Raw genomic sequence first — 24,996 nt, forward strand, 5'->3', positions numbered from 1 at the left:
ACTTCAACAGTTCTTACAAGCACAGCAACATAATAGAATTGCACAAAACTGATAATAGGGTATGATTGTATTAAATTGAACACATTTATACAACGTAAAGGACTACATACAAAAATATCAACATTACCCTGACTAATGTTTCTCAGACTCCAGGAAGAATTACAAGGAAGAATCGAATCCCAAAAAGCAGCACTCGGCAAAATTACAGCCACATGAAGGCAGCCTCTAAAAATGGGATTTTTCATACATAATCATTTGTTCCAGAGAATACAGGAAAAACATCATTTTTGCCTCAGGTTTTAAAATTAAGCAAAACCTGATCCTTCCCATCAAGTACATTTCATAGTCCATCCCTTAACTAAACATAAGTTTACTAATGACATTTATTCTTGTCTCAGTTCAGGCAAAATATGTGAGAACAATATTTTAGATACTTTATAATGTACATAATCACAAAATATTCAAGACTCCAAACTAGTGAGCCATGAGAAAACACCGGACAGGACAACTGTTACCACCAAATCAGACCATCCTTAGTGTGGTGTTGAGATATTACATACACAGCATCAGTGACTCCTCCTTCAACAGACAACAGACGGAGCACTGACACCACTACCTTGTCATCTTCCCGTGGCAAGGGAGTTAACTGACTGTATCCACCCTTGCCGAACTAGGCTGGAATTCCAGGGTTACATTTTGGCTGGACTAACGAGTCTATGCATTGTCCAATCAAAATCGTGCTACAAACTAGACATCCAGTTCGTAAACAACATGGATTTCAACATGCAGATTCTGGTCGACTGAAAGATTTGCAAAGCATGTGTAGTGACCAGTGGGTGTCAACACAGATATTTAGCAAATCTTTTCATGTTTTTAATCAAGGTGCTCAAGTGACTTGATGCACTTCACATAAGACTCGTTTTAATACAATATAGATCTTTATTATCGATCAGATTGTCTTGACTGGGTGCCATCAATTTGTTTGAAGCAAATGCAAGTAACATGAGAGGTGGAATCTGATTGGTCAATAGGAGGGACATGGAAGGGACATTACTGGTAATAATCACTGGTTTTGCTGCGAACGAGCCTGGAAATTCCAGCCTAGTTTGGCAAGGGTGGAAACTGGACTTTTATAGTCGGTTAACGCCCTTGCCTCGGGAAGATGCTACCTTGTGAACAAAAACATACATCATGGAATCCTCAGGTATTATCCACACACCCTGAAACTCTCATGCAAACACACAATGTCACATTTCCCCCTAAAGACTGAGTGAGTGATGGGTTTAATTTTTAACAGCACTTTGAAATGTAGGAAAGTCACATCATGGCATGTGAATGTAACATATAGGAGTGAGTGAGTGAGTGAGTACGGGTTTCACCGCTTTTAGCAATATTCCAGCAATATCACGGCGGGGGACACCAGAAATGGGCTTCACACATTGTACCAATGTCGGGAATCGAACCCGGTTCTTCTGCGTGATGAGCGAACGCTTTAACCACTAGGCTACCCGACCGCCCCTTACATATAGGAGGGAAGCCAAAAGTGAGGGAGGTTTCTTACACAACTTGTATTTCTCATTACACAAGCAACATCATTTGAGACAATCTTTTTCAAAAACATTAAAAATACTTCAGCCATGATAGCCTGATTTTCTATTTCAATTAGCATGATTAGGGCTGTCTAAAAAGATTGATGGGAAGACATTAACAATCATTGATATGAAAACTGTGTCATATATATATATATTACATAGACTATCGTGATGAAATAAAATTTAAATGAAACAGACTTGTTATTGTCAATTGCAGAAGACAGAAAGCAGCTGTTTTTGTTTCATTTTAATTGTCCACTAAGTAATACATGCATAATTGTGTCACCACTCAAAAGCGATGTTGAATATGTTGATTTCTTTCGGAAATCACTACAATCATATTTCTCCTCATATATGTCCACCTCCTATCCATCCAACTTGTCCATCCATCCATCTACCAAGTCCACCTCCTATCCATCCAACTTGTCCATCCATCCATCTACCAAGTCCACCTCCTATCCATCCAACTTGTCCATCCATCTACCAAGTCCACCTCCTATCCATCCAACTTGTCCATCCATCTACCAAGTCCACCTCCTATCCATCCAACTTGTCCATCCATCTACCAAGTCCACCTCCTATCCATCCAACTTGTCCATCCATCTACCAAGTCCACCTCCTATCCATCCAACTTGTCCATCCATCCAACAAGTCCACCGCCTATCCATCCAACTTGTCCATCCATCCATCTACCAAGTCCACCTCCTATCCATCCAACTTGTCCATCCATCTACCAAGTCCACCTCCTATCCATCCAACTTGTCCATCCATCTACCAAGTCCACCTCCTATCCATCCAACTTGTCCATCCATCTACCAAGTCCACCTCCTATCCATCCAACTTGTCCATCCATCTACCAAGTCCACCTCCTATCCATCCAACTTGTCCATCCATCCAACAAGTCCACCGCCTATCCATCCAACTTGTCCATCCATCCATCTACCAAGTCCACCTCCTATCCATCCAACTTGTCCATCCATCCAACAAGTCCACCGCCTATCCATCCAACTTGTCCATCCATCCATCCAACAAGTCCACCGCCTATCCATCCAACTTGTCCATCCATCCATCTACCAAGTCCACCGCCTATCCATCCAACTTGTCCATCCATCCAACAAGTCCACCGCCTATCCATCCAACTTGTCCATCCATCCATCCAACAAGTCCACCTCCTATCCATCCAACTTGTCCATCCATCCAACAAGTCCACCGCCTATCCATCCAACTTGTCCATCCATCCATCTACCAAGTCCACCGCCTATCCATCCAACTTGTCCATCCATCCATCCAACAAGTCCACCTCCTATCCATCCAACTTGTCCATCCATCCAACAAGTCCACCGCCTATCCATCCAACTTGTCCATCCATCCATCCAACAAGTCCACCTCCTATCCATCCAACTTGTCCATCCATCTACCAAGTCCACCGCCTATCCATCCAACTTGTCCATCCATCCATCTACCAAGTCCACCGCCTATCCATCCAACTTGTCCATCCATCCATCTACCAAGTCCACCGCCTATCCATCCAACTTGTCCATCCATCCATCTACCAAGTCCACCGCCTATCCATCCAACTTGTCCATCCATCCATCTACCAAGTCCACCTCCTATCCATCCAACTTGTCCATCCATCCATCTACCAAGTCCACCGCCTATCCATCCAACTTGTCCATCCATCCATCTACCAAGTCCACCTCCTATCCATCCAACTTGTCCATCCATCCAACAAGTCCACCGCCTATCCATCCAACTTGTCCATCCATCCAACAAGTCCACCGCCTATCCATCCAACTTGTCCATCCATCCATCTACCAAGTCCACCTCCTATCCATCCAACTTGTCCATCCATCCATCTACCAAGTCCACCTCCTATCCATCCAACTTGTCCATCCATCCATCCAACAAGTCCACCGCCTAACCATCCAACTTGTCCATCTATCCATGCTACATCACTTCACACCATCTGCATGTATTCTAGAATGTGGAAGACACTTGTGGCTGGCAATCCGGCATCGTCAGTTCCTGGAGAGACTCTTCACGGTCTCATCATTCCGATTCCGGAAAAATAGTTTGAAGTATTCATAGGAACTGATCATGATGGCACAGGCCGGAGCCACCTTGGATATCCGGGGCACTATACCTGCAACACAGAATGTCATCCTGTATCAGGCATCAGTTGAGAAGCTCAACAAAATACAGCCCACTTACATTTCATCTCTCTGTTCTCCTTTTTCAAAATAGTGGTCCAACAATTTAGCATATTAATAGAGGAGGGTCACAGCTATGATTCAGTCACACATAAGTTACTAAGAATATTAAACTTTCACACATGCTTTAAATTCTCAATTCCTTTGGAATAATTCAGTCATGTGGACATATATTTTCCAGAACCCATATCAAATACATGCAGGATTGGTGTAAAAATCATTTTACTAAATTTGTGACCAATACATGCCTGTTTGTGAGCAGGTATCCACTTAAGAAATTTTGTTTTAAAAATGTCCAGAATAGGAAAAACAAACACCCTTGATTATGTTGTGGGGCTAAGATTCTGGAGCAGGGAAATATATAACATGTTTAGGCTGTCTAGTCATTTCACATGTATTCCACAATATCATTGGATACTTTCTACAATTTCAATAACAGAACCGTTGAATACTGTCAGCAATACTGTCCTCATATATGTAATCCCGTTGCAACGATGATTTGAAAATGTTATTGTTTACATGGAACATTGTAAGTTTGAACTACTGGTTTACCATAACAAAGATAACTCAACATTTTTGTTCTTATCATTTACTTGGACTATTTCAAGCCACAATTTCAGCTAATTGGGGCAAAACCAAACCATAAGTAGTCTGTACACATGAGGTTTAGACAGTACCTGAAATGACTGCCCAGCCGTGGCTGGTCACTTTCCTGTCGGGCTGCATGAAAATTTCCCCCACCTGCCCGATTATTTTAAGACTTCTTATGTAGTCAGTATCATTACAACTCCTTGTACACTCTCAAGTAATTGTATGCATTATTTCAACTGAATCAAGATGTGATTAGTTTGTGCGATTTTTCAATATTTATTATGCATGAATGCAGGCAGGTAACTTTGAAGATGGGCAGACAACACTTTGGGTTCTAAAATTATTTCAAACACTGGGTTTAGATGGTTCGATCCTACATCAAAGACTAGAGTACCTCACCAGGGAAAGTAACTATTGCTCTAACAGGCATGTCACAGACAGGGAAGAGAAAAGGTACTATAACTTAGATGCTAAGACAAACGATTACATGTCTGTTGTGTGTTAATATTGGGGACTCCATCAGACGCTATTGTCTGTGACATATTTCAGAAACAAAAAGTAACCTCCACCACCATAATGGAAGGGAGGTAACTCTTTAACTTGTCATAACAACATCACAGTTATTGAAAAACATTCCATGAACCAAATAAATACTAAAATGAGAAAGCAGAACGAATGTACGCTCAATACTGACACACTACGAGAACATCAAGAAGTTATTATATATAGTTATTATATAACTTATTACAAGTTCCCTCACCGCAGCTTGGTGATAAAAGATCATTTTAAGAAAATATTTTTGCACAAACAAATTATCTATTATTAAAAATTAAATTCCAATAACCATGTAATTGAAGAATAAAATGTAGAATGGGTGTAATAGGACAATTAACACTCAACATATTTCATTATTAACATTATTGATAGTCATCATCAGATTGTTTATTTAACTGTCGCTTCTGGCATAATGCAAACAGCAATAAGTATATTTCAGTGGCCCATCACCAAGCTTCAAAGTGAGTGAGTGAGTTGGGCTTAACGCCGCTTTTAACAGTATTCCAGTTATATCGCGGCGTGTCAACTTAATGTGGGAGGACAGCCCGAAGTGATGCAGGTCTCGGACGTTTACCACTTCGGTGAAACCCACGCGCACAGGTATGGTGCTGGCAAACCTAGAAACATAATCGGGGCGAACCGGGATTCGAACCCACAATCATAGGTTTCTGGCGTGCCCAACGTGCCCCCACCAAGCTTCAAATTTAGGGACAACAATGCCACACCTCCTGTCACAAACACACAACCTCAAATGTTGACCAACTTGTGTTCCAGCTCACCTGTGAATAATGAATTGATGCCCTGTTGTCGATACAGTCGGACTATCAGCAGCCAAGTGGAGCTGACCTGCCTCTTCCCTGCAACATGACACACATACCTTCCATACTTTGTCCTGAGTTTGTCCTACATACCTTCAATACTTTCTTCTGAGTTTGTCCTACATACCTTCCATACTTTGTCCTAGTTCGTAAACTCTGAACATGTAAAACAATCAAATTGAAAAGCTAACACTTGCTAAACAAATCTGAAAATCAGATTTCAAAGTTCATTAATATTGTGTGAGCAATTTATCTGACTTTAGAAACTAGGGAAAATAGGTCAGTTACCCTGAAACAAAGGCTATATGATGGCAGTCAGACTTACTGTGACTCCCTGTGTGTGTCATCATCTCCCCGAACTCCAGCTGGCGGTGGGTCTTGATCACATCAAACGGCAGCGTTAACACAGCAGCAATCTGAGGACCGCAAGCAGTGATTGGGGCTATCTGTACGCTGGCGTGTGTTCACTGTGCAGCTTGAACAGCACGTGAACAATGTGAATAGCACCAAAGTGTTCCCTTACTATGACAAAAATACACTGTTACCTTGCATGCCCAAGTGCACAACATCTTTAAACTATCCATGAATCCATTAATGCACTTCTCTCAATCATTTGCTCCTCAACTAACATACAGAACTTATAATATTTTTTTGGTTCAGGATGTGACTTGGGCCTGGAGTACAGCCCCTCCTTGCTACTCCTCTGTAGAGTACAAACCACCAGGGTCCACTTGTACAAAGCGATCTTAGCGCTAAGATGATCGTAACTCCCATTCTTCAACATAGGCTTACGATAGTCTTAGCGCTAAGATCGGTTTGTGCAAGTGGGCCCAGGTCCCTAGGTCCCCTTTACATCACGCTGTACACGGACAGGACAACGGAAAGTGCATGGGAGATAGGTTTCAATATTAAGAGTAGAAACATCAGGTATAGTAACATTCCAATACTTGCAGATGTGCATTTTAGCAATTGTAAATGCTGACTGGTTAGTTGATTTTTGGTTTTGGTTTGGTTTGTTGTTTTACGTCGCACTCAGCAATATTCCAGATATTTTACAGCAGTCTGTAAATAATCGAGTCTGGACCAGACAATCCAGTGATTTACATCATGAACATCGATCCACGCAATTGGGATCGATGACATGCATCAACCAAGTCAGCGAGCCTGACCACCCGATCCCGTTAGTCGCCTTTTATGACAAGCATAGTCGCCTTTTACGGCAAGCATGGGTTGCTGAAGACCTATTCTAGCCCGGATCTTCACGGGTATACTGGTTAGTTGAAACAATATGATGTCAATTGTTTCACTGTTGAGTGAGTATTGTTGTACAGCGCTTTTAGCAATATTCCAGCAATAACACAGCAGGGGACACATTGTAGCCATGTGGGGAATGGAACCCAGGTCTTTGGAGTGACGAGCAACCGCTTTAACCACAAGGCTACCCCACCGCCCCACTTCAGTGTTGAGAACATCACAATCTAACCTCATCCACTGTTCATGACATCACACTGCTTCACTGTTAACTGTCTCAAACTGACCAAAAGTAAAATATAGAATAGCCTTCAAGAAACTCAGAATAAAAGATTATCTGTCCCTAGTGAATTAATGACAAGTGAGAGTGAGTTGGGTTTAACGCCGCTTTTAACAGTATTCCAGTTTTATTGCGGCGTGTCAGCTTAATGTGGGAGGAAAGCCTGAAGTGATGCAGGTCTCAGACGTTAACCACTCCAGTGAAACCCACGAGCACGGGTATGGTGCTGACAAACCTAGAAACATAATCGGGGCGACCCGGGATTCGAACCCACAATCATAGGTTTCTGGCGTGCCCAAGGGACACAACTCTGCACAGTGAATCGCTGCGCCTTAGACGACTGGGCCACCTGTGCACTCAATAATGACAAGACAATCCTTGCCAAATGCTCAGGGATTACCGTATTTTCTTGAGTATAGTGCGCACTTTTTTTCGAAAAAACACAGCTGTCTAGAAGGGGGTGCGCATTATACACGAATTATGAGTTTGGATGTTTTTTCCCCATGGAAAGACATTACCGTGAGCACGAAACACCAGAAATACCATGTCAACAAATCCACACTGAAGTACGCAAAATAATCATGTCTGGCTATAAAAAGTGTTCTTTGTATATCTGGACTTATGTTTGTAACTTATTTCATTGATTTTATTCAAAATTCCTTATAATATTGTTTTTATTAATTTCGGCGAAATCGTGTGTGAAGCGATCGGAAGATCGCACAACTCACCGTTATTAACAGCAACCATGGTCAGAATACCGCTATTGACGCCTTGAAACAAACTTTAGTTGACAGAGAATGGATACATATATCATAAATGACATACTTTGACTCGTTAAAAGTCATATTTGTTTTTGTTTGACGATTCTATGTCAACATGAAATTCTCGCGATCATGTGATCACGTGCGCGTGAGCCTTGACGGTGACTGGTCAGACATGTTCCATGTAAAAAATAATACCCGGGAATAGCGATCAGCTGCTTCGCTTAGGGTTATTATTATTTTAAATATGTTTAGTAAAGGTTGCATATAATTAAGAAAATAATGGAATATATTATTCCTGATAAATAAAATAGTTTCAGATACAATTGTTGCCGATCCTTGCATTAAAAAATCTTATAAAGTTATATCATTGGGTGTGTCTTGACCGAATCACCGGTCGATTCCAAGAAAACGTGTGTACAGCTGATTGCTGTTTCCAGCTTAGTTTACGAGAAAATACGCAAGGTAATCTTAATCCCTAAATTTAAAACAATGCCTAGCAGAACAATAAATACTATTTAAACGGTAAATAAACATGTCTGGTGATTTTTTATCTCAAATTTCGAATTTGTACTGACGAAGTTTCTCAGCACCCGTTCGTTTGCCGGACTTTGCTGAAAGGGTACGGTGTAAAAAATTTCTGCGCATAATATTCAAATTTCTTTTTTTCCAAAATATTGAACCCGCTAGAGGGGGGTGCGCATTATACATGGGTGCGCACTATACTCAAGAAAATACGGTACACCAATCATTCACTCAGGACAGATAATAAATAATTTCTTATAGCTTGTTGCTTATTTTCTAATTCTTCTAATCCAGCTGTCAACTGTGGAGTGAGTGAGTAGGTATGCTTTGAAAACTATGAAAGTTCAGCAATGCCAGAAATGGGCTCAGGATTGGACTCATAGCACGCATGTGGGGAATAAAGACGTGTACAGCATAACACTTTAAACACTAAAACATGTCACTGTCATGTGTGGGGCATTGGATGAAATGATACAATTCGTGTGGAACGTCATCAGTGTCTAGACTTTCAAGTTGCACATTATACCAAGGCCAGCAATATTTCATGCAGGGGGAGGTTTTGAATGCTACTATCTCCATGCATGGTTGGTCAGTTGCAATACATGAACTCTCTCAGACACTCACTAACTGAACTCAGTCTACTCACTGTTCCGGCTGTCGCTCCTGTTAGAAAGCTCTCGGAAAACCTCAGATCTGTCGAACCACGCGTCAACAATACGTAGGACTTCAAGTTCTCGTAGGAAAACCAGTACAGTGCTGAAATACAGACCAGATGAAAGTCTAGCTTCTCTCATCAACCAGTACCGTGGGTGTACTGTACACAATCTACAAGCTACACTCAAGTGATACTGGATAGCACAGTATTTCAGTCAGGTCAAGGTGTGCTCACAGACAAAGGACATAACATACCGTCAAAAACAACCAAAATGACAGATTTCCATGTATATAAGCTGTCACAAAATGTTTTCTTGCACAGTGTTTAGTTGAACCTGCACAAGAACAAAGACTATCATATAATTCTGCATTCCTACTTGATTTACAGATTAGACCAAAGACCAAAAATAGGAAAAATAATATGTTAAAGGCATGTTTAAAGTTATTTGCAAAAAACAAAATCTGCCCTCAGAGCTCCAGATAAGCTTTTGGTGTTGTGGGTATTTTACCCATGCATTTAAAAATCATTGGGTATCAGTAATTTTATCTGGGTATTCAAATTTCTGTTACCCACTAGTTTTTACACATGTGGGTATTTAAGTTAAATATTTAAAATCACTATTCATCAAGGCCCTGCTGGTTTCGTGTGGGATCGAGAGCTTTAAGGACTCAAAAATACCACAATACTTCCACAAGAAAGTATGATGGCAAATGATCATGATGTAACTAGCCATCGTGGAGTTTGGCAAGGTTCAAAATTTCAAAATAAGTTGCTGATTTGCTAATTGAATACGCAGGGTTACTTCACAATATTTTGATGATACGTACAAGTTTTATTTTTGTAGCGTATCTGTAATGTTCGTTGCGTATTTGATACGCTTGGATTTTATTTTACTGCGTATTTCTGCATTTCTGATGCGTATTTTACGCAGATACGCACCTTATCTGGAGCTCTGGCCCTGTTACCTTCATTTTCTCGAAAGAAGATATACAGAAACAACTACTTTTGACAATTACCTCAAAGAAGACCTTGACCTTGGACATAAATGTAGTTGACATTTGAGGTGGTAGGATTTGCTGTGATACAAGTAAGTATAAAGTTCCATGCCTGAAGACAGGTAGAGGTAACTTTGCCACAGTGGCAATGAATAGCCATGCTGAACAGTGACATTGACCTTTGACTTATCTTGTCAGTTGTTTTTGCTAACCCTTGACCTTGACCTTTGACTTCTTCATGACATGTGCCAAACGATGTCCATGTGTTATGTCTACATAGTTTAGTGTAAATATATCTGTAGTAATTGTCAGAGGCAGCAAAATATTGACATACTAGTAAAAAACATCAAGTTCTGTTGAGGCCGGCTTAAACTGCTTCCAGTTTGATATATCTGCCCCTTGTTTATTACATGAACATCACAGGTTTGATCGTTAGAGTAGTATCAAGGTGGAACAGTTTCTGAAGCTGGCTGTACCAATATCAAAGCGCCACGGGGGAGATTCAAGGCCTTATCTATCTGACCTGCATCTTATCTACTTGCCAAATGCACTTTGGATAATTATTTGTAAACCCCAAATTTCTCCAAGCTTCCAACAGTATTCTGAATTCAAGCTCAGGGATGGGCCTCTTTCAAGACAATCAACAGTAACAATACTCTGAACGTTCATGAGTGCACTAACATTAATTCTAGGGTCTGTTATATATTGCTGAATCCACCAATTTGACCCTTTTTGCCTGTTTGATTGTAATTGTTAAACTGTTTTATTGAGTATTCACTGATCTTGTTTGGTCATTAACTGATTTCACAACTCATGTACCAGTGTTTCAATTTTGAAATCAACTCAGTCTTGTTTCAGGGGGCTGTGAAATAGATTAGATGTATTCATATTTTTAGGATCATTTCATCTTCGATCCAAAATAAAAATAAAATGATACAGGTAGATAATAAATATACAACTGACTATAATCATGATAATAACACTACTCATCCAGATCTTCATAGTATTAACATTTACATTAAATAATTCTAATTGTTCTGCAAAAATCCATAAACATAAAACATCAGTGCCAGAGAATAACCAGTCTCACTTATCTGCTGAGACAGATTCCATTGGGCGCAAAAGGCAAAACAGAGGTGAAAACCATATGGATGGATCACCGAAAACTGGTGTTGACGCCAGGCATTTGCGAAAAGGGCAACCATGCCTTGCCCTACCAGTAACCATGAAATAAAAAAAGGGTCAACTTAGGAAATGAATAGACCTTAAGATATCTCACCTGAGAAAGGCACATCTCGTAACAGTGTTGGACCAAGGCCTCTCCAAAGGGAGAGAACTCCATCTGCCTGGACAGCTCTTCTCATAGACTTGGTGATCTGACTGTACGTTAGCTGCTCAGCCTGCATCTTGGTTCGGATGAGTTCTAGCGGCGATATCAAGGACACGGCCCACACTGAAACATTCAGTTATACATGAGCTAGCTCAACTGGATCACACACTCTTCATGGAGCAAAAGTTTGTCAACTCTTGTGAATTAGATTGCGCTTAGAAAAAAAATACAAAACCAAATACAGTGGGATCTGACCCTTATAAACTTGCATAAAACTCATAATCCGTTCTGTTTGTTTGAACTACGTTAACTCTGTTAGGTCTACTAATGCCTACAGTGACAAATGCCTACAGTGACTAATGCCTACAGTGACAAATGCCTACAGTGACTAATGCCTACAGTGACAAATGCCTACAGTGACAAATGCCTACAGTGACTAATGCCTACAGTAACAAATGCCTAATAAAGTTGTTGTTTTAGTGTACACAATGTTTCACGCACCCCTGCACTCAAGTGGTCTACTCTACTTAGTGTTCACTAATGCCTACACTGTAAACACAGACTAATTAATGCCTCAGAAATGTTACTGGGATTGTGAAAATATTTGACCTTTGTATAAATTTATTTTCTTAGATGGTATTGTACTTTGATAACTGGAGCAGGAAATATGGGTTTTTCAGATTAAAAATGATGTTTTATTGGTCTGTTTTCAGTCGTACAAATGGGTATCTCATACCTCTAGTCACACATTAAAAGGAAGCCAGAAGCTGGAATGTAAACAATAAACTTGTTTCCGTCCGGTTGCACATGCACCTCCCTATGACATGTCACAAATCTCAAAGAATAAGCCATCAAGCAGGACTGGACTGGATTACTTTCCAGTGGGGATGGCTGGGTGGGAACGTACAACTGAAAACAGACCAATAAAACATCGTTTTTAATCTGAAAAATCCATGTTTTAGTCTGTTTTCAGTCGTACAAGTGGGTAGAATTCGACGGAACACTGGAAGGAGGGTCGGGAAAGTAATCAGGAAGTGACCTCTTTCATGTCGAATGTACCAAGTTCCTCACCCCTGTAGTGACAATAGAACATTCAACCAGATGCACGGACGAGACAAATTGTTTATCACGAACGCACAGCATGGTTAATGCTCATCGACACACAACTAATTATCGATGCGACAGGACAACTGCACGCGATCGAATTGTGGTCGACGTATAGTTTAGTTACAGAGCAACTCGCAGTATACAAGGTAACTAAAACAGCATGTTTAATGCACTTCGCTCACAAGTAAGTATCGATGCGACAAGACAACTGCACACGTCAGTTGAATTGCAATCGAAGTGTGGTCGACGTATAGTTTAGTTACAAAGCAACTCGCAGTATACAAGGTAACTAAAACAGCATGGTTAATGCTCTTTGACCCACAAGTAAGTATCGATGCGACAAGACAACTGCACACGTCAGTTGAATTGCGATCGAAATGTGGTCGACGTATAGTTTAGTTACAGAGCAACTCGCAGTATACAAGGTAACTAAAACAGCATGTTTAATGCTCTTCGACCTACAAGTAAGTATCGATGCGACAGGACAACTGCACACGTCAGTTGAATTGCAACGAAGTGTGGTCGGCTTGTAATGTAGTTACAGAACGACTCGTATCAAAGGTAACTAAAAATCGCATGGTTAATGCTCTTCGACACACAACTAATTATTGATGCGACAGGACAACTGCACACGACAGTAGAATTGCGATCGAAGTGTGGTCGGCAGATAATGTAGTTACAGAACGACTCGTCGTATCCAAGGTAACTAAAAATAGCATGTTTAATGCTCTTCGACACATAACTAATTATTGATGCGACAGGACAACTGCACAAGTCAGTTGAACTGCGATCGAAATGGTCGACGTATAGTTTAGTTACAAAGCAACTCGCAGTATACAAGGTAACTTAAACAGCATGGTTAATGCTCATCGACACACAACTAATTATCGATGCGACAGGACAACTGCACACGTCAGTTGAACTGCGATCGAAGTGGTCGACGTATAGTTTAGTTACAGAGCAACTCGCAGTATACAAGGTAACTAAAACAGCATGTTTAATGCTCTTTGACCCACAAGTAAGTATCGATGCGACAGGACAACTGCACACGTCAGTTGAACTGCGATCGAAATGGTCGACGTATAGTTTAGTTACAAAGCAACTCGCAGTATACAAGGTAACTAAAACAGCATGGTTAATGCTCATCGACACACAACTAATTATCGATGCGACAGGACAACTGCACACGTCAGTTGAACTGCGATCGAAGTGGTCGACGTATAGTTTAGTTACAGAGCAACTCGCAGTATACAAGGTAACTAAAACAGCATGTTTAATGCTCTTTGACCCACAACTAATTTTTGATGCAACAGGACAACTGCACACGTCGGTTGAATTGCGATCAAAGTGTGGTCGGCGCATAATTTAGTTACAGAGCAACTCGCAGTATACAAGGTAACTAAAAAATACGAGCAGTACTATAAAGTATGGGAAGACGATGCATACACCGAATAACCATAATAAACAGCCGAAGTACTGCATGCAACATAAACCATAAGAATGCGTACATTCACCAACAGTTTTTATTGTAACCTGTTTTCTGGCACGAAGTGTCAAGCAAAAAGTCCAAAGTGAATAAATAATTCACTGTCTTTTCTGGGAGATCTGTTGTGCCACTACGAGTGGACCAAACTGTGTGCTCATGTTGAAGCTATGGCTCGAACTTCGTGCAGAGGAGAGGAGGTGAGAGGTGCGAGTCCTTGCGCCACTTAAGCTCTGAGAATGACCGCTCTCAACCAAAAGGAGAGAGTATTATGTGTAATCTCTTTCTTTGCATTGGTTGAGAGCGGTATGAACAGCCGTCGAAAATGGTGTTGTCGCTGTTCAGAACGCTGCAGGTAAATACGAAGCACACGAACTGGGCACAAGGTGAGAACAGCGTGATCATGAGGGCCCATAATGGCAGACAAGGAAGGAATGTGGAACATTCTCGAATCTAGGCCAGGAAGTTGATTTTTCGCTTTAAAAAAATCCCATCTGAGACCAAGATGGACGTTGCCATGGTTACACTGATCGAACGTAATCCGATCGACGTCAATGGCATGTAGTTCCGATACTCTTGCTGCCGTAGCCAGCGAGAGAAGGAAAACCGTTCTATGAGACAATGTCAAACGCGACCTGATCGAGAGGCTTGTAAGTCTAACTAGGCAGGTTGCGCAGAACAATATCGAGGTCCCAGGCCGGCAGTCGGAATGAATGTGATCTGGCAACGGGAACAGTGGCTGATCGATGATCGGGAGATGTTCCGGTAAACCACGTTCTGGACGGCCAATAAGTCGCGAGCAAAGCAGACGTAGGTTGGCCGTTTGACGAACTGTCTCCAGTATTGATGGTAATAGCGCCGCTGGCGGAAACGCGTAAGCGTCTAGACCCTCACACGATATCGCTAGAGCGTCGTGGTCCGATGCCCGTGGGTCTGGAACCGACGACACGAATCGAGGAAGGCGGTTGGTGTACCGGTTTGCGAAGAGATCTACTTGAGGCAACCAGTCGATCTGTCAGCAGATGAAAAGACTGTCGGATGGATCATCCACTCCATGGGAGACGGCCTCGATGGTCTCGACAGGGCGTTGGCTAGTTGTCCGAGCCGAGGCGCGTACCGCCGCCACGATCTGGCCAATCAATGCCGGGTCGATATGAAAGTGAGACGAGGGTGACGATCGATCATTATCTCTACGACGCTGATCTCCCAAAAGCTCTCTCCGAGAGCGTCGCACGTCCCCATGGGGACGAGGGCTACGATCTCTAACTGTAGTAGTACTACGATCCCCATCGTAGTTATAGTCCGAATCGAACTCCCGACGACCTCGAAGGCGACGAACGTCCTCGTGTTGTTTACTGTCTCTCAACGAGGCACTCGACCTGTTGTCCCGGGGCCGGAACGACTTGTAGAGTGGGATCTGTGTTCACTGTCGACCTGCACGACGTCCCTATTCTCGTTGGTACGAGGAGAGACGGACCGACTGGGGACCGTAGTCCCCTCATGGTCCTCGTCACGAGCCGGTCCCGTCGTAACGGGGGTGGCTGAGTGACGCTCTCGATCAACCAATTGACGAAGATCTGTCGTGCAGGTAGTATCATCAGCAGGCGAAGAGTCACGTGTCTTGTCAAAAACATAAGTTGACTGGGGCGGGTCTTTATCAACTGATTCCTTGGGTGTGGCCGACGCGCCACCCCCAGGGCCAGATGTAGAGGCTGCAGAGTCCAGGGATCCACCCGATGACCTACTCAGCTTGTGGCGCTGGTCAAAACCCGCTTCGCCAACGCACGATGATACCAATTAAATTTTATTAAAGTGATCACATTCTTTACAAAGAAACACGTGAACCGTGAAACACGTGTTGAACACAAACAATGGATTACCAAGGATTACATTCCAGGAGTCTACAGGTAAGACATATTATTATTACTGTATTAGAACAACAACTGTAGACACACGATAAGTACTAGTAGAATACAAACTAGCAGTCTATCGCGAAAGTCCTTCTCGAGCGACCAGCTCAGAGGCGCGCTGAGAGATTTTGTGACATGTCATAGGGAGGTGCGTGCGCAACCGGACGGAAACAAGTTTATTGTTTACATTCCAGCTTCTGGATTCCTTTTAACGTGCGACTAGAGGTATGAGATACCCATTTGTACGACTGAAAACAGACTAAAACATGGATTTACTGGAAAATGAGAGTAGAAGAATAATGTTTTAAAGTAATTGATGATAAACTTTGAGAAGGAAATTTTCCAGTATAAAATATAGTTAGCAAGATTGGCATGTTAGAGATCTAGACATGGCAAACCCGAAGAAGGTACAGTATCATGTCACAAATTGGATTGATGACCATGCTCAGTTTCGGTTGGGATTGTGGAATCATCACAACAACATTGGCCCCAGAACAAACAATCATCTAGAAGGGTGGCATTGTCATCTAAACAAGGTCGTCCAGAGAGCCCATCCGAACATTTTTGCCTTCATCAAAGTGATCCAGAGACTAGAGAAGTCAGAAAGAAACAAGCTTGCTCAGTATCTCCATGGCGCCCGTCCACCACCCCGCAAGAGAATCTACCTAGAGATCAACCAGAGACTAGAAAGGCTACAGGAGCAGCTTCGACTGGGTATCAAGTCTCCCCCAGTTCCTTGATGCAGCTGGATGTGTTGTTAAACTGGGCTCCTCTCCAGTTCCTTGATGCAGCTGGATGTGTTGTTAAACTGGGCTAACAAAGCAACTAGTTTGTGCAACTCTGTGACACATGAAATATGAGAAATGAAAATGAATGATACATATGGATGATGTATGAGATGATATATGATGAATGTAAGTCTGATATGTATATAATGTACATGAAATATGATAAATGAAACTGAATGAAATGTATATATGGATAATGTAAGATGTGTGATAAAATGGTAGTGTGAATGTAATGTTTGAATCATAATGTAAATGAAATATGATAAATGAAACTATGGATGATGTATGATGTATGAAATATCAGAAGAAATGTATGGATAAAGAAAAACCACTAAATATCGTTTGCTAGTATTTGTCATTTGTCACTGTAGGCATTAGTACACTAAAATGGGCCAGTTCAACTCTGCAGAGAGGTAACAGGGTATCACACGTAAAACCACTGAAGCATATAAATGTTGTTTTAGACAAGGCATTTGTCACTGTAGGCACTAGTTGACTCCTCACAACTCATGGGTTGTTTTTAAATAAGCAGCATTGTTACATGAGATAGTACAATGCTATTAATATCAGCTCAAATATCCAGCCTATTTTACCAATCTCTACACAGTCGATACTGGGAGACTATAAGAAAACATAACACACAATGTGCAGCAAAACATCAGGGTCTGACAGGTTACCATGGTCACAGGAAAGGCTGATTTTTCATTTACCTCTTGCAAGAGCCCCTGAGAACATTGGGATCCACCAATCAGATGGCTTGGAATCTTGGTACTTGAACGCGACTTTGAGTTGTTCATAACATGTAAAATATATGACAGTTGCCGGTACCGCCATCACTCTGGAATAGAACACAGGAGAAGTAGACAGGTGATATTCATCATTTACTTCATGTTTGTCTGCTGAAAAGGATGACATCTATATTAGTATCTTCCAATAGTGGTCTGAAATGTTAAAATAAAGCAGATGTATAGTTTGTATATTCCAGTGATGGAGTGAGTGCATGTTGTTGTCACAATGCTGTCAGCACTAGTCCAACATCTAGCACTTATCTACACCATTTGGGCGTAACAACACATTCCATCTAGCCCCAGACTCCCAGAGGGGCTTCATCCCAATTCACACAACACACAGAGCTCCAGATAAGCTGCGTATCTGCGTAAAATACACATCAGAAATGCAGAAATATACAATAAAATAAAATCCAAGCGTATCAAATACGCAACGAACATTACAGATACACTACAAAAATAAGATGTGTGCGTATCATCAAAATATTGTGAAGTAACCCTGCGTATTCGATTAGCAAATCAGCAACTTATTTTGAAATTCTAAACAGGCATTCCGTCAACCTTGCCAAACTCCACAATGACAGTTACATCATGATCATTTGCCATCACACTTTCTTGTGGAAGTATCGTTGTATTTTTGAGTCCTATAAAGCTCTCGAACCCACACGACACCAGTTTGCAGGGACTAGATGAATAGTGTTTTTAAATATTTAACTTAAATACCCACATGTGTAAAAACTAGTGGGTAACAGAAATTTGAATACCCAGATAAAATTACTGATACCCAATGATTTTAAAATGCATGGGTAAAATACCCACAACACCAAAAGCTTATCTGGAGCTCTGATCACATGTAGAAATGAAGAAATATATACAGTTGGAAGATGCTTACTTGGTCAGATATATTAGCCAAACACATCTGCACAAAAACATAATCACCATCCTTTTCAATATTTCTGCAAATTCTGTCCTAGCATAACCGTATATATTAGGGTATAAGCCGAGTTCTGAAACCAAAATCCAATGGCTAGAAAAGGAGGCTGTTCAATACTCTTAACGGGGAGGAAAAGTCAACTTTGCAGATTTTAATACTTTAGGGCATAATCACACATGGTTGACCAAAATTGAATTTGAAAAGTGGCTACAGCGTAAAACAGACGATAAAAACGACAGGCTTAATCGTCCCCCGAATGAAACATTTGCGAAATCGTCCCCCAAATGAAACATTCCATCACTGAGGGGAATCACCTTACTTGAAGTTAAAACAGGTTCCCAGTGTTTGACGCGCTGTGCTATTTCAACGATCATGACGATCAGGCAGCCACCCAGTCTGGATGCAATCGCCTCGGGCCTTTTAATAATTTCCGTCTTTTTTCTGTGTGCTCATCCATTTGATTATCGTGTCAACAACTTATGTCACCTTAGTAACAACACCAAAAGATGCCTTCAGTTGTTTACTCGGGGTATTAATTCCTGACAGGCATTTATTAGGGCAGCTGGTGTTTTATTACCCAAACAGGGTGTTAGTTATAAAACGCTATTACCGACTGTTAACGGTTATTTTAATTTTTCACAATGTCAAGATCAAAAGTCTTTTCTCAAATTCAACAATGTCTGCAACGTTGTTATTTTTGTAGGATTAACAGAAGTAACAGAAACAGTATATGAATAATTGCTGAGATAGACTGTGTCAGTAGCTTTTGGCCAAGCCCCCAAATAGGTCTGTTTTGGAAGCCGATTACGGAGCGTGTGATTTCAGCACTTTCACTTGGACCTTACAATATTTTCAAGATTATTATGAATTTTCTTTCAGAAATGGACTAAATGTACCTTGGAAAATTGATATTCAAATATTCAAATAAAAAAATATCGCCATCCCTTTTTTCACTTTACTTGTCCTTTAACATCTGTTTTTGTGCTAGACCTGCTTGGATTAGCAGTTTGTTGTTGTCTGTGATGATGAAACTAGACAAGGTTGGCCATTGTAGCTTGGGTTCAGACATCCCCGTATGTGTGATGGACGTAGAAGTCGTATATACAGACAAGTCTCGTTAATCCAACAATCGGTTTTATCCGAAACTAATGATAGGAACTGATTAAATCAGTACTATTTAGACCCGTTAATCCGACAGTCTCGCACTCCAACTATGACACACCTAATTTGCAACGAATTACCGAAATCACTCATTAATCAGTCTTGTTATTCCGACAGTGATCAGCGTACTACTGGTCATCTGACCGCGAGTACCCAGCCAGTGTTTTGATGCGAGACGAGTCGGCTGGGAGCTGCATATTACAGGCCCCATATTACAAAGCTGCAGAGATAAACTTGGCTAAACAATAAACAATTAATGCTTTAGATAAAGAAAACAGGATTAATCACATGCTTAGATTACCTCAATCTCATCAAAATCAGATACAAGTTCTTGTTTTCGCCAAGGACATCCCGTTACAGGTCACATCAGAAGAACTTTTCAAACTATGACCGACGAATGTTGATACTACTTAATTTTGTTTATCCGACATACTCGTTAATCCGACAAAATCATATTCAACCAGCAATGTCTGATTAATGGGACTTGACTGTATGTGACAAAGTACACTTTTTGACACAAACATCCTCATGCATTAACTACAATCCTTCAGGACAAAACTATACTTTATTACGCTACACATAGGGGTAGAGCTTTATTGCTTAAACACACAGTACTTTTCTAAACGCAGGCTATATACTCACAATGTAGGCGGTAGACCACTCCATAACGATGTGATACCTTCATTGCGGACTATATGAATGAAGGCATCCTGCAACAGAAGACACATATAGTCACATGTAAGCACCTGCAACATGTGCAACCTCATATCGACAAACGAAGCTCAATCGAAACTTTCAGAAAGTTAGAAAGTTTCAAGTTTGGTGCGCAATGAAACCATATTAGTTCAGAAGCCTTTACTCCTTAACTCCTGCGCCCTCCCGGAGGCTAACTGATGGGTGTGTCCATCTATAGTAACAGATATTACTTCATATCTGTGATTCATTGATCCAGAAAAATGCTATTCTATTCAATCTTTTTTTAGGAATGGCACCTTCTGGATTAACAGGGCTTCTTTGTAATCAGATATTGTTGCAACCAAACATACGTTTTCAGGGATCTGTGTATTCCATACAACACTCTATAATTAGCCTGCTGTGACAAAGGGCAGACTGCATCTCATCTTCAGTATCCACACCACAGAGTAAACACACCTCGCCCATACGCATCCCAGAAGCCAGTTGGAAACAATCAGAGTTAGCTGCCCTTGATGTTCCTCCTGAACCACCAAGTCCAACTCCATCCCAACCACACAGTAAACCTCTTCCTGAACCACCAAGTCCAACTCCATCCCAACCACACAGTAAACCTCTTCCTGAACCACCAAGTCCACCTCCACCCCAAACACAAACCTCTTCCTCAACCACCAAGTCCAACTCCACCCCAAACACAAACCTCTTCCTCAACCACCAAGTCCAACTCCACCCCAAACACAAACCTCTTCCTCAACCACCAAGTCCAACTCCACCCCAAACACAAACCTCTTCCTCAACCACCAAGTCCAACTCCACCCCAAACACAAACCACTTCCTCAACCACCAAGTCCAACTCCACGCCAAACACAAACCTCTTCCTCAACCACCAAGTCCAACTCCATCCCAATCACACAGTAAACCTCTTCCTCAACCACCAAATCCAACTCCATCCCAACCACACAGTAAACCTCTTCCTGAACTACCCCCAAAACACCCACCCACCCACACACCCCATCACCCACCCACCCACACACCCACACACACACACACCCACACACACACACCCACACACACACCTACACACAGCCAGCCTCAGCCCCACTACGTCTCCATTGTTTTTCACTAACCTTTGTGCTGTTAAATGCCCCTGGCTGCTTGTACCACTGACTAGATGTGGCTGGCTGGCCATTGAGACAAGCACAGATGTGATCCATCAAGCCATTGCAGTATAGAAAACAGTCCCCCTTAACAAACGGCTTCCTCTGTGCTTGAAGACGAATTTTCACAACATCAAAAGGAGTCACTGAAAATAAAAAAGTCATTGCTGTCAAGAAATGTTTAGATATTCACAAAACACAGAAAAATGCATTCCAAATTATGATGAAATAGAAAATGTCATTTGGTGCATGAGGCTTTGTTTTGTTTGTTGTTTTATACCGCACTCAGCAATATACCAACTATATGACAGTGGTCTGTAAATAATCGCATCTGGACCAGACAATCCAGTGATTGATATCATTAGCATCAATCTACTCAGCTGGAATTCAATGACATGCATCAACCAAGTCAGCAACCCTGACCACCCAATCCTGTAAATCACCTCTTACGACAAGCAGTCACCTGTTACAGCAAGCATGGGTTGCTGAAGACCTATTCCACCCAGGATCATCAGGGGAGACAAGCAAGGGATGCTGAAGACCTATTCTACCCCAGATCTTCACGGTAGACAAGCAAGGGATGCTGAAGACCTATTCTACCCAGCATCTTCAGGGGAGACAAGCAAGGGATGCTGAAGACCTATTCTACCCCAGATCTTCACGGGAGACAAGCAAGGGATGCTGAAGACCTATTCTACCCAGGATCTTCAGGGGAGACAAGCAAGGGATGCTGAAGACCTATTCTACCCCAGATCTTCATGGGAGACAAGCATGGGATGCTGAAGACCTATTCCTTCCCGGATCTTCACGGGAGACAAGCATGGGATGCTGAAGACCTATTCTACCCCGGATCTTCACGGGAGACAAGCATGGGATGCTGAAGACCTATTCTATCTCGGATCTTAAGGGGTCTCATGCATGAGGAATGGCATAATAAATAAATGTGTTGTTCACATTGGCGCCGTGTTTCATGTACACATCAGAACAAGCCGATATAACTCAGAATGTCGAACATATTGCAGCACTATCTGGCGTTTCTTAATGCGAATGGTGTCCTTTAGAATTTGGTGTCCCTCTGTGTGCACTGACATTCTTTAGTATACATTCTTCTGTTTTATATGGCAACTTTTCTTTGCTCCCTGTATGATATAATATCAGGGTTGTTCATTGAATTTTGTTCTGTATTGTTCCACTATTCATATGTAAAGAAAATGCATTACTTTATTTGTACATGTTGTAACATGTGTAACATTGCATACTGTTGACCTTTATTTCAATATTGATGTATTCTTTTTTAACAAATGTCCATCCAAAGTATTTGCCATTTCTAAAGAGACAGTGGTTAAACACCCAAATTTAAATTCAGAACTATAACTATCCCGGTGCTTCTTACAGGTTGCATCAGACAAATAAAAAACATTGACAATTATATGTCTAACCCTACAAACATTTAGTGTAAGTGTCCCATTACACACATAACGTGCATCACTTCTCTCGACATTGCAGGAACAATGGTAACATACACATAATATGTTATGGAATAAGTCCCAGATTAGTCAACAGATCAAGGCTAAACTGCAAAATTGCTAGTCATAGGGGCAAGAAGTAGGGCTTTACTTGAAATAGAGGTGAGCATGGCTCCAGAACAGGAAGCAACCATTTGCTGGAATGGAGTGATAAACACTCCATGCCGCCGGCTTTTTTCAATTGCCATTGTCATCTCCACAATCCATTCAGGATCATTTGATGCCCTGTTCCATGTCCTTCCGCTTGTGTAATGTTAGTCCGTAGACTGACCGAGGTCACGTTTTCTAGGTACTAGTTTAGAGTTATCTGCCCTTATTCAGTGGTTATGCGTTTATGTTGCGCTGCAGAAGAATGCGTTTGTCTTTTCCAATTGTCATGTTGGCTGGGATAGAAAACAGAAGAAAAAATATTTTACAGATGAATGTTTTCATTATAGTGTGAGGAATGCAACTTAATCTGAAACATTCACTAGTCTGAACATGGAAGTATTATCTTGGTGACTGCTTCAAGATATACATTTTGTTTTTTTCTGAAAGGAGAAGGCAAAAAACTTCTTTTCATACCCACAACATATTTTCCAATATTTTCTAGAATAATAATTTAATCCTACCTTCAGGTTGACGAAAACATCCTTGCTAAAACTGATAAATTTTGGTCTGAATTGCTATGATCGATCTTCCACGCAATACCTTCCAGTTATTATTAACATTTCAACAAATAGCACAGAATGTGTTAAAACGTGTCTCATTTTTCACAACGCCCAAATACACTCCCCATTTCCCCCATTCCAGACCATGAATGATAATGAGCTATGTAATTATGACACAAGTGACGCAGTGTGTATAAACGCAAGTGCTCGTCGAATTAATGATATCACTAAAACCCGGAAACTGCAGTGGGACGTTAGTTCCATACGTTCCCGCCGGGAGTTATATCCAGTTGTATTGGTGGTAGGGTATTAATTACTACACTTCATAAACTTTCATTGACGTCATCCTTTTGTTCTCCAGTAGGGTTAAATCTCATTAATAGGGATGTTATAACTTCCCGGGAATTTTATCAATACAACTTCCGTTTATATTGTAACATATGAATGTTTCTCGCTCGAAACTGATTTTGCATTTGAACACAAAGTAATGAAATGTAAAATCAGATGACAAATGTTTTATTTGTAAACATTCCCGAGGATCGAACACGCAACGTTAGTATCTGCAGCCAAGTGTAGCTACAGGGGCGCTGATAGACCACAACGCCCGTTTCTTAAGGTTCATTGAAAAAAAGTGTGCCGTTTTCGCTTAGTGACGTTTTGCTGAGGTGCCGTTTTAGATGTAGGCTAACCCCCCACGGGGTTTTATTTGATTTAAAACCCTCATCTTCGGGATAAAACCTCCATTACTGACGCCCCTCGGTTTTATCACTTGGATTCGGGTATTAAATTTCATAAAATAATTCACATTTAGAGGACGGACAAGCATTTTATAATAAAAAATAGCTTATAGGAGTGTTTTGCACTGAGGGGGGGGGGGGGGGGGGGGGTGTAGCAAAAAAGTACCGTTAGATCTATGTAACATTAAAAAAGGCCTGATATAACTTGACCTAAATTCAGTATGATGGGGTATTAGATTTATTGATGTTCACATACTTTAATTCTACGATTTCATAGGCGTAAATAATGCATATACATAACAACTGTAATTGTTTAGCGAGTGCTTTGAAAAGACGGAGCCAAGTCAAAATAGTGTCGCAAAATATCGAATACTCCTAGAACTTATGTTTTATGTGAAGCGTCGATGAAAACTTGAATGAACATATTTGAATATTTTCATCTTAATATTTGGTCATTGCACTTGTGTAAACATTCTTTTTAAATATTGGTTGCATCTAC

At 41.3% G+C, this 24,996-nt stretch overlaps 2 protein-coding genes across 2 annotated transcripts; one reads left to right on the forward strand and one right to left on the reverse strand.

Annotated features, from left to right (window-relative positions):
* Positions 1–1,824: 1,824 nt before the first annotated feature.
* On the reverse strand, positions 1,825–23,407 carry LOC124143037 (probable mitochondrial glutathione transporter SLC25A40). The gene is made up of 9 exons (XM_048382655.1): positions 23,202–23,407; positions 21,555–21,730; positions 20,377–20,444; positions 17,562–17,689; positions 11,513–11,686; positions 9,230–9,339; positions 6,092–6,182; positions 5,728–5,805; positions 1,825–3,735 (listed from the first exon to the last, which is right to left on the reverse strand). The coding sequence occupies exons 1-9, from the start codon at positions 23,302–23,304 to the stop codon at positions 3,611–3,613; spliced, it is 1,053 nt and encodes a 350-aa protein (XP_048238612.1). The 5' UTR covers positions 23,305–23,407; the 3' UTR covers positions 1,825–3,610.
* Positions 1,891–3,513, forward strand: LOC125372428 (splicing factor 3A subunit 2-like). The gene has a single exon (XM_048382456.1). The coding sequence runs from the start codon at positions 1,891–1,893 to the stop codon at positions 3,511–3,513; it is 1,623 nt and encodes a 540-aa protein (XP_048238413.1).
* Positions 23,408–24,996: the final 1,589 nt, after the last annotated feature.

This window comes from Haliotis rufescens, unplaced genomic scaffold (genome assembly GCF_023055435.1).
Source record: "Haliotis rufescens isolate VD_foot unplaced genomic scaffold, xgHalRufe1.0.p SCAF_4, whole genome shotgun sequence".
Classification (NCBI taxonomy): domain Eukaryota; kingdom Metazoa; phylum Mollusca; class Gastropoda; order Lepetellida; family Haliotidae; genus Haliotis; species Haliotis rufescens.